Here is a 10,929-nt window from a genome sequence, read left to right on the forward strand (position 1 = left end):
AACTTTGTTCAATCATAACTTTTGCCTCGGTTTTCAAAATTGATTAAAATTTGTTTAGAATTAAATATCTTTGAAAACCCTTTAAATCGATATAAAGTTTGTGAAATTTGGAATTTTGTAGAGAACGTTATGATCATTCAAAGTTGGTGTTAAAAATATGAAAGTTTGCAAGGTTGCAGAATTCCATGATTTCTGATATGTGCGGACGCACACCTTGCGAAAATTTTGACCTGTGCGGACGTAAACACCTGTGCACACGCACAGGGAGGGAGGTGCGTTCTGTTTGCTGCGCTAGCACAGCTTGTGTGCGCGCATATCTGAGGAAGAATTTCAACCTATGCGGACGCACACGTTAGGACGGTCAATCTGTTGGGGGCGCTGGCACAGGTTGTGCGAGCGAATAGAATCTAAAAGTTTTGCCACCTGTGCGTACGCACATATTTTAAAATTTCTGGGCGTTCGCACGCACAGACCCCTGTGCGGCCGCACATGTCTTGTTTCTCAAATTTTACTTGTTTTTCAACTATTTTACCTTTCCAACAAGGTTGTAAGTTTCTATAATACCATTTTAAGACTTTCGGGCTTGGTTTTGAGTATTAGCAAATGGAGGCCTAGGTTTCTGGTGGGCTGAGGATAGTTTGATGTCATATGAAGGGTGTTGGATATATGAGATGAGAAATTATGATTCGTTGATGTTCAAAAACTGAATTGTGAATGGACAGTGGTTGAGATGAGTCGGGGACTCAGATCGAGATAATGGATCTCTGTACACTGAAAATGCTTTTTGAAAACCATTGAAATAATGTTTTTACTGAGTTTATGAGACGCTATGCGCCTGGCAGGATGGTGGTTAATCCCGCCTGTCAAGGTAGCAGCGACGGTGTAAGGACGGCGGTTAATCCCGCTTACGTTAAGATGTGAGGTCTGATGGCAAGAGTATCCTGCTCGCATCCCTTCAGATCTATAGAGCGTGCAGGCGTCGGTACCTGGACAGTGATCCGAGCACTATATCTCGGGAGTTCCCATATGAGAAATCCGAAGGGCGACGCCTCCATGGAGATGTGTCGGGTTGGCAGTTGAACCGACAATGTGATATCACAGCTAGTAGGGCAGGCATTCATCATATGCATCTTCTACCTGTTGTATGCTTTGACTACTTTAAATGGCTTGCCTATTCGTATAACATGCCTATTTGCTATTTGAATTAATTACCTTATATGCCAATACTTGTGCTTTACTTGCATTGTATATTACTTGTGTTTTCTACTGTGATTGAGGAGCTTCGGAAGGCGGTGGCGATGGGATCGCATGGAGGATGGGTTGGTGAAGGCTGTGGGATAGCGGTACTTGGTTAGAATAGAAATCCCTTAAGATAGATTACCCGATTTATTTATGTTAAGGTTTATGTTATGCTTAACTATTTTAGAATGCTTTAAGGTTGAATCTTGTGATGGATATGGAGCTTAGTATTGCCTTTGGCATCCCGGGGTCTTATATCCTACATCACTGGGCACTGTTACCATACTGAGAACCTCTGGTTCTCACACAATATTTCTGCTGTGTTTTTCAGATGCAGGTCGCAACCCACCTCGGTGAGTTGCCTTTTTGGTGACAGGAGCGGAGGATCTGGATATCTTTTGGAGTCCTTTTGAGTTATTTTATATATATATGTCTCTCACTTTTGTATTTTGCTTTGGCCTAGAGGCTTGTATTGAGAGAACAAAACTTGTATATGCTGTTTTTACTGTTTAGTTTCATACATGGTCTGTATATGGCTAGCCGGCTTAAACTCCGCAAGTTGTGGCTAGCGTCTTATGATATTATGCTATATTATATTATGATGTTTTATTATTCTACACTTGTTTCTTATGCTTTAAGTCAGTAGCTTCGTTAGTACGTTTTGCGCTTTTGAAATCCTGTTTTAAGCTATATTCTTCATCGCGCTTCTAGATATTATCAATTCCTTCTATATAATATATGTGAAAGCTTAGAACTGTCGTAACCCTTGATTAACCTTTGCTTTACGATGTGAGGTAAGGCTTAGGCTAATTAGGGTGATTCATTTAGTGGTATCAGAGCGGTTCGTCCTCGTGAGCCTGAGGGATGGATCGATTGTGCTTCATTGCATATTCTGTGTGTCTTTTCTTTGATGCTATTAGGTTATCTATTTGATATTGTATAGCATACTTATTTGTGAGTGCCTGTTTGGGAAAATTGAAACACTAGACTTTTGATATTGAGGCTGATCACCTTGATATCGATTGTTTGGTGAAGACACGAACTCTACATGGCCACTCGCAGACGAGGTCGAACACGAACATGAGAATGTAGGAATGAGCAACCAACTGATAATCATGCCGAATTCATGGCGGCAATGGTGAATCTCGCTATTACCATGGAAGCTAATGCTGCTGCGACTCTGCAAGCTGTGCAGATATTGGGCCAACTGGCTGGGAATGGAAATGGCAATGGGAATGGCGAAGGGAATGCTAATGATAATGCCGAAGGAAATGGCGATAACGCCGGAGGAGTTTTGATGACCTTGGCAATGTTCCTCAAGGTTCATCTGCCAACTTTCTGAGGATCCACAAATCCTACTGAGGTGGATCACTAGTTCCAAGCCATGGAGCGTGCTTTACAGGCGCAGCATGTTCCACACAATCAGTATGTTGAGTTTGCCGCTTACCAGCTAGCGGGAGATGCCCAACCCTGGTGGCAAGCTGAGTGTCGCTTGCTATAGCTACAGAATGCTGATGTTTCGTGGGATGTGTTCTGAATGGCCTTTTACAAGAAGTACTTTCCTGAGTCTGCAAGAGAAGCGAAGGAGATGGAGCTAATGTAGCTGAAGCAAGGTTTCATGTCTGTGGCCGAGTACACCAACAAGTTCGAAGAGCTTTGTAGGTTTTCTCGGGTGTGTCAGGATGACCCAGAGACTTTCGAGAGTTGGAGGTGTATTAAATACCAGAGGGGTTTAAAGGATAGCATTATGACTGTTGTGGCTCCTTTGGAGATCCGTGTCTTCTCTGACTTAGTAAACAAGGCTAGAGTGGCGGAAGAGTATGCCAAGACCATGGCGGCATCCAAGGACACTCATGGAGGGAGCTCTAGTCGGGGGCGTGGAAAGTATTTTCATCCGAGAGGACAAAGCTTTAAGAGAGGAGGATACGTGCCTCAAGGCCAAGGGGGCTTCAGAAAGAATAATCAGAATCAATTTCAGTATGCTAAGAGAAGAGGAAATCAGAGTAAGAGTTCTCCGGATTTAGTTTGTGATCATTGTGGACGTTTTCACCCTTATGACTTATGCAACATTAGTTTAGGTGGTTGCTTTAATTGTGGGTTGCCTGGCCACATTGCAAGGGATTGCACTCGTGGGAGGAATCAGAATGCAGGCCAGAGCCAGCATCAAGGTCGAGTCTTTGCTGTGAATGCCAAGGATGCTTCCAAGGCGGATCCATTGATGAGAGGTATATGTCTAATTGGTGATAAATCCTTAGTTACATTATATGATACTGGAGCTTCACATTCGTTTATTTCGTTTGCTAAAGTTGAGAAATTAGGCCTGAAAGTGTCAGAGTTACCTTTTGATCTGTATGTACATACTCCGTATCAAACAATTATGACTAGGTCAGGTTGTAGACAAGTAGGGTTCAAGCTTGAGGGTAGAGACTTTGTGCACGATTTGATCTGTCTACCAATGGTGGGGCTAGAGATGATTTTGGGATTTGATTGGTTGTCAAAGAATCGGGTCTTGTTGGATTGCTTTGAACGGACTATTCGGTTTATGCCGGAAGGAGAGAATGGAGCAGTGGTAGCTATGGGGTATTACCTGAACTCTGTGATGGTGCATTGTAGTGAGAAGGTGTGTCAGGGTTATATTCTGTTGGCTGCTAATGCGTTGGGTGATGCCTAGACCTTAGATCAGATTCTGGTGGTTAGAGATTTTCCTGATGTATTCCGAGAAGATATCCCTGAGTTCTCACCTCAAAGGGAAATTGAATTGATACCGAGAGCCGGACCAGTGTCGATTGCGCCGTAAAGAATGGCTCCGATAGAGCTGGCAGAATTAAAGACTCAGTTGGAAGAGCTTCTGAACAAGAGGTTCATTCGACCGAGTGTATCACCGTGGGGAGTGCCAATTTTGTTGGTAAAGAAGAAGGATGTAGGAATGCATTTGTGTGTGGATTACCGACAGTTAAATAAAGTGACAGTGAAGAACAAGTACCCGCTGCCAAGGATAGATGACTTGATGGATCAATTGCAAGGAGCTGGAGTATTTTCCAAGATTGATTTGAGATTCGGTTACCATCAAATAAGGGTGAAGGAGGATGATATCCCTAAGACTGCGTTTAGGACACGCTATGGACACCACGAGTTTACGGAAATGTCCTTTGGGTTAACGAATACACCTGCTGTTTTCATGGATTATATGAACAGAGTCTTTCATCCCTTTTTGGACAAATTCATGGTGGTTTTCATAGATGACATCTTAGTTTACTCTAAGACGGCAAAGGAGCATGAGGAACACTTGAGGATTGTGTTGCAAATCTTAAAGGAACAGAAGTTGTATGCTAAATTGTCAAAGTGCGAGTTCTGGAAGGAGGAAGTAAAGTTCTTAGGCCACATGGTGAGTAAAGGAGGAATAGCTGTAGATCCTTCTAAGTTAGAAACGGTGATGGAATGGGAAAGACCAACGATGGTGACTGAAGTCAGAAGCTTCTTGGGTTTAGCCGGATATTATAGGAGGTTTATCGAAGGATTTTCTCGGATTGCATTACCGATGACAAAATTGACAAGGAAAGAAGTGTCATTCGTGTGGACGTCGGAGTGTGAAGAGAGTTTTCAGACTTTGAAGCAGAAGTTAACTTCAGCACCTATTTTAATCTTATCGGAACCACATGAACCGTTTGAAGTATATTGTGATGCTTCTTTGAAGGGTTTGGGTTGTGTGTTGATTCAACACTGGAACGTGATGGCTTACGCATCGCGTCAGCTGAGACCACATGAGGTGAATTATCCAACTCATGATTTGGAATTAGCCGCGATTGTGTTTGTATTGAAGATCTAGAGGCACCACTTGTACGGAGTGAGATTTAGCGTCTTTTCTGATCATAAGAGCCTCAAGTACATCTTTGATCAGAAGGAGCTAAATATGCGTCAGAGGAGGTGGATGGAGTTGTTAAAGGATTATGATGTTGATCTGTTACCATCCTGGAAAGGCGAATGTGGTAGCAGACACTTTAAGTCGGAAGTCCTTGACAATAGCTTGGATGAGAATCAAGGAAGAGGAGTTAGTAGATAAGTTTACAGATCTTAAGCTGGATATTGGTGAGGTTGCTGGAAGGGCTTGTTTGAACCAGCTACAGATTTCAAGTACGTTTAAGATGGAGATTCAAAGGGCTCAACAAGATAAGCAAAAGCTCCAGCAATTGTTTCAACCAGTTGGTGAGAAGAGACTTGGAGAATTCACCAAAGATGATGAGGGGTTTTGGAGGTATAAAAAGAGGATTTGTATACCAGATGCTGGGAGTTTAAGACAGGACTTGTTGTCAGAAGCTCACAACAGTGGATTTTCTATTCATCCCGGAAGCACGAAGATGTATTATGACTTAAAGAAGATGTTTTGGTGGCCAGAGATGAAGAATGATGTAGCTACAGTGGTATATGTTTGACTTGCCAAAAAGTAAAGATAGAGCACCAGAAACCGTCAGGAATGCTACAGCCACTTGAAATTCCTCAGTGGTAGTGGGAAGGAATTGCAATGGATTTTGTGACCGGTTTATCGAGGACTAGGTCAAGATTTAATGCGATTTGGGTGATCGTGGATCACTTAACCAAATCCGTTCATTTTCTACCTATCCGAGTAAACTGTTCTATGGAGGAGTTGGCGAGATTGTACATCAAGGAGATAGTAAGGTTGCATGGTATGCCGTCAAGCATAGTATCAGACCATGATCCCCGATTCACTTCAAGATTTTGGGGAGCATTCCAAAGAGCTTTCGGTACGAAGTTATGTCTCAGTACCGCATATCATCTACAAACTGATGGACAGTCGAAAAAGACTATTCAGACGTTGGAAGATTTGCTCAGAGCATGTGTGTTGGATCAACCCAGGAGTTGGGATCGTTACATGCCATTAGTGGAGTTTACGTACAACAATAGCTTTTGTGCGAGCAATGGGATGGATCCGTATGAGACCGTATATGGACGGAAGTGCCAGTCTCTACTTTGTTTGTATGAATTAGGTGAAGCAAGTGTTTTGGGTCCAGATTTGATAGCAGAGACTACCGTGAGTATTAATAAGATTCGTGCAAGGATTCTAACTGCTTAGAGTCGACAAAAGAGTTATGCGGATCAGAGAAGGAAACCGTTAGAATTTGAAGTGGGAGAACATGTATTTCTGTGGGTTACACTAACAACTGGGATTGGAAGAGCAATTAAGACTAAGAAGTTGAACCCAAGATATATATGACCGTTTGAGATTTTAAAGAGATTTGGGCCGGTGGCGTATCAAGTTGCTTTGCCACCTCATCTGTCTAACTTGCATGACGTATTTCACGTGTCACAGCTTCATAAGTACATGTCGGATGCGGCTCATGTGTTGGAGCCTGAGTCGGTTGAGCTGAGGGAAAACATAACATTCCAAGCAACGCCAGTGAAGATCGATGACACTAGTATGAAGAAGCTGCGAGGTAAGGATGTTCCATTGGTTAAAGTTGCTTGGGAGCGAGCAGGAGTAGAAGAGCACACTTGGAAATTGGAATCTGAGATGCGAAAAGATTATCCCGAGCTTTCCTCAGGTAATCCAAATTTTGAGGGCAAAATTTCTTATTTGGTGGGGAGAATGTAAGAACCGCAACTAACCAACCGATTAATTAAGTGATTATATTGCCCAATTTTGATTCCGAAAGGTTAGAGCGAGAATTTTAGGTTTTAAATATCATTTTTGGACTCGGTGGGTCTTTTTGAGTCAGAAAATGTGTCTTTTGTGAAAAACCGTGAAAAACTGCAAACCGGCAGTTGAACCGATTTAAGTCTGCCCGATACCACACGAGAAAAGTGAAAAACCGTCGAAAATCTTAGAAAAATATTAGAAGTTGAAAACCCGGCGTTAATTTTAAAGGTTTGGCCCGAAGTTGGGCCTAACGGGCTAAAAATGCTAACGGGTTTGATCGGACCCAAGTTGGGCCCAATCCCAACATATAAAAGGCTCCTTAAATGAACCAAACCAGCCACCACACTGGTGCACGAAATTGTGATCATCAATGGCGCCATCAACATGGTACGCTCAATTGCAATCTCAACTCTTTATCACAACTTCGCACAACTAACCAGCAAGTGCACTGGGTCGTCCAAGTAATAAACCTTACCCGAGTAAGGGTCGATCCCACGGAGATTGTTGGTATGAAGCAAGCTATGGTCATCTTGTAAATCTCAGTCAGGCAGACTCAAATGGTTATGGAGGATAACATAAAACATAAAATAAAGATAGAGATACTTATGCAATTCATTGGTGAGAATTTCAGATAAGCGTATGGAGATGCTTTGTCCCTTCCATCTCTCTGCTTTCCTACTGTCTTCATCCAATCCTTCTTACTCCTTTCCATGGCAAGCTGTATGTTGGGCATCACCGTTGTCAATGGCTACAGTCCCATCCTCTCAGTGAAAATGTTCAACGCGCTCTGTCACAGCACGGCTATTCATCTGTCGGTTCTCGATCACGTCGGAATAGAATCTAGTGATTCTTTTGCGTCTGTCACAACGCCCCACAATCGCGAGTTTGAAGCTCGTCACAGTCATTCAATCCTTGAATCCTACTCAGAATAGCACAGACAAGGTTTAGACCTTCCGGATTCTCTTGAATGCCGCCATCAATTCTAGCTTATACCACGAAGATTCTGATTAAGGAATCCAAGAGATAAACATTCAAGCCTTGTTTGCTTGTAGAACGGAAGTGGCTGTCAGGCACGCATTCATAAGTGAGAATGATGATGAGCGTCACATAATCATCACATTCATCATGTTCTTGGGTGCGAATGAATATCTTAGAACAAGAATAAGCTGAATTGAATAGAAGAACAATAGTAATTGCATTAATACTCGAGGTACAGCAGAGCTCCACACCTTAATTTATGGTGTGTAGAAACTCCACCGTTGAAAATACATAAGAACAAGGTCTAGGCATGGCCGAGATGCCAGCCCCCATGATCTAAGATAGCATAAGACTACTCAAAGATAGCTACCCAGATGAGAATACAATAGTAAAAGGTCCTATTTGTGGAGAACTAGTAGCCTAGGGTTTACACAGATGAGTAAATTACATAAAAATCCACTTCCGGGCCCACTTGGTGTGTGCTTGGGCTGAGAATTGAAGCATTTTCGTGTAGAGACTCTTCTTGGAGTTAAACGCCAGCTTTTGTGCCAGTTTGGGCGTTTAACTCCCATTCTTGTGCAAGTTCCGACGTTTAACGTCGGGCAGTCTTGAGCTGATTTTGAACGCCGGTTTGGGCTATCAAATCTCGGGCAAAGTATGGACTATTATATATTGCTGGAAAGCCCAGAATGTCTACTTTCCAACGCAGTTGAGAGGGATCCAATTGGGCTTCTGTAGCTCCAGAAAATCTACTTCGAGTGCAGAAAGGTCAGAATCCAACAGCATCTGCAGTCCTTTTCAGCCTCTGAATCAGATTTTTGCTCAGGTCCCTCAATTTCAGCCAGAAAATACCTGAAATCACAGAAAAACACAAAAACTCATAGTAAAGTCCAGAAAAGTGAATTTTAACTAAAAACTAATAAAAATATAATAAAAACTAACTAAAACATACTAAAAACATACTAAAAATAATGCCAAAAAGCGTATAAATTATCCGCTCATCACACACCAATTAAACACAACACACACAATAGAATTGAAAGGAGGAGAGGTGAAGAGATTGAGCACTATTCATCTCAATCTTCTGAAGCTCATATCTTGAGCTAGAAAGCTCTGATCGCCGCACCGTTTGTGGCTATGTGTTCCTTGTGAAGAGCTCTACAAAGTTCATACAAGAAATCGGAGAGTAACCACGAAATATTTTCTACTCTTCTCTCCAAAATTTTGGTTCTTAGGGTTTGTGATTAAGTCAGTTTTTGTGATTTTGGATGTTTAGGTTTGTTATAATCTTTGCTTAGCCTTGGCTTTTGACATCCAAATTGGTTTAGAAAGGTAAGAGCCACTAAACCCTTGTGAATTTATGTTTAATTGGAACCGTAGGTTGATTTAAGGTGAGTTATATGTATATAGTTTGATTTTTGTGGCTTTGGGAGCTATTGGAACTTAATTGTGCTTATTGGAGTGGAATTGAAAGCTTGGATTGTGGTTGGAAGCTTGTTGTGCTAAATTGGAGATTTGGTGCATATACGGAATCGGCCAAGGTATGATTTCGGTTTCCTCTATGTAGTATATAATATTCATAGACACTTAGACTAGTGGACCATAGGATAGGTTTGGAAATTTTATGTTGTTGATGATTGTTGTGTTGATGAAGTATAATAATTTGATGATGTTGTTGTGGTTAAATGATGAAGTTGAGATATGATGTATGTGGATGAATGAGTATTGTCAAGTAATGATTTGAATCATGGTTGGGTTGATGATGAGAATTGATGATGATGTGATGAGGATTGGTGGATATATCGTATATGTGATAATTGAGGTTGTAGATAATGAAATGTGAAAGAAATGGTGGTATGATTGAATGTAATATGATACAAAGGTTAATTTTGATGAAAAGTGAAGTTTTGAAAGGTTTGGTATGGTTTGGAAGGTGTATGGTAAGAAAATGAGGAAATTGTGAAGTTTGGTAAAATTGAGTTTTTGGTGAACTTTGTTCGATCATAACTTTTGCCTCGATTTTCGAAATTGATTGAAATTTATTTAGAATTAAAGATCTTTGAAAACCCTTTAAATCGATATAAGGTTTGTGAAATTTGAAATTTTGTAGAGGAAGTTATGATCATTCAAAGTTGGTGTTAAAAATCTGAAATTTTGCAAGGTTGAAAAATTCCATGATTTTTGATATGTGCGGACGCACACCCTTGTGCGGGCGCACACCCTGTGGAAATTTTGACCTGTGCAGATGCACACACCTGTGCGCACGCACAGGTAGGGAGGTGCGTTCTGTTTGCCGCGCTAACACAGCTTGTGCGCGCACATATCTAAGAAAGAATTTCAACCTATGCGGACGCACACGTTGGGGCGGTCAATCTGTTGGGGGCGCTGGCACAAGTTGTAAGAGCGAATGGAATCTGAAAGTTTTGCCACCTGTGCGTACGCACATATTTTAAAATTTCTTGGCATGCGCACGCACAGACCCCTGTGCGGCTGCATAGGTCCTATTTCTCAAATTTTACTTGTTTTTCAACTATTTTACCTTCCCAATAAGGTTGTATGTTTCTATAACACCATTTTAAGACTTTTGGGCTTAGTTTTGAGTATTAGCAAACGGAGGCCTAGGTTTCTGGCGAGTAGAGGATAGTTTGATGTCATATGAAGGGTGTTGGATATATGAGATGAGAAATTATGATTTGCTGATGTTCGGAAACTGAATTGTGAATGGATAGTGGTTGAGATGAGTCGGGGACTCGGATTGAGATAATGGATCTCTATACACTGAAAATGCATTTTGAAAACCACTGAAATAATGTTTTTACTGAGATTATGAGACGCTATGCGCCCGGCAGGGACGGTGGCTAATCCTGCCTGTCGAGGTAGCGGCGACGGCGTAAGGACAGTGGTTAATCCCGCTTACGTTGAGATTTGAGGTCTGATGGCAAGAGTATCCCGCTTGCATCCCTTCGGATCTATAGAGCGTGCAGGCGCCGGTACCTGGAAAGTGATCCGAGCACTATATCTCGGGGGTTCCCATTTGAGAAATTCAAAGGGCGACGTCT

The 10,929-nt window shown here is 41.9% G+C and overlaps 2 protein-coding genes across 2 annotated transcripts; both read left to right on the forward strand.

Moving 5' to 3' along the window:
• The first annotated feature begins 2,986 nt into the window (after positions 1–2,986).
• LOC112707602 (uncharacterized) lies at positions 2,987–5,065 on the forward strand. Its single transcript, XM_025759443.1, has 3 exons — positions 2,987–3,859; positions 3,911–4,032; positions 4,435–5,065. Exons 1-3 carry the CDS (start codon positions 2,987–2,989, stop codon positions 5,063–5,065), a joined length of 1,626 nt encoding a protein of 541 aa, XP_025615228.1.
• Positions 5,066–5,923: 858 nt separating this feature from the next.
• LOC140181133 (uncharacterized) lies at positions 5,924–7,021 on the forward strand. Its single transcript, XM_072223844.1, has 3 exons — positions 5,924–6,286; positions 6,566–6,797; positions 6,972–7,021. Exons 1-3 carry the CDS (start codon positions 5,924–5,926, stop codon positions 7,019–7,021), a joined length of 645 nt encoding a protein of 214 aa, XP_072079945.1.
• The last annotated feature ends 3,908 nt before the right edge of the window (positions 7,022–10,929 follow it).

This window comes from Arachis hypogaea, chromosome 1 (assembly GCF_003086295.3).
Source record: "Arachis hypogaea cultivar Tifrunner chromosome 1, arahy.Tifrunner.gnm2.J5K5, whole genome shotgun sequence".
Taxonomy (NCBI): Eukaryota; Viridiplantae; Streptophyta; class Magnoliopsida; order Fabales; family Fabaceae; genus Arachis; species Arachis hypogaea.

Bases quoted from the DNA above. Each gene is read 5' to 3' on its own strand.
- LOC112707602 (XM_025759443.1), top strand. From the start codon at position 2,987: ATGACTGTTGTGGCTCCTTTGGAGATCCGTGTCTTCTCTGACTTAGTA. The intron at 3,860-3,910 runs GTGTGTCAGGGT...GGTGATGCCTAG, and splicing joins TGGTGCATTGTAGTGAGAAG to ACCTTAGATCAGATTCTGGT. The intron at 4,033-4,434 runs GTAAAGAATGGC...TTATATGAACAG, and splicing joins GGACCAGTGTCGATTGCGCC to AGTCTTTCATCCCTTTTTGG.
- LOC140181133 (XM_072223844.1), top strand. From the start codon at position 5,924: ATGCCGTCAAGCATAGTATCAGACCATGATCCCCGATTCACTTCAAGA. The intron at 6,287-6,565 runs GTGAGTATTAAT...CACGTGTCACAG, and splicing joins ATTTGATAGCAGAGACTACC to CTTCATAAGTACATGTCGGA. The intron at 6,798-6,971 runs GTAATCCAAATT...TTTTTGAGTCAG, and splicing joins TTATCCCGAGCTTTCCTCAG to AAAATGTGTCTTTTGTGAAA.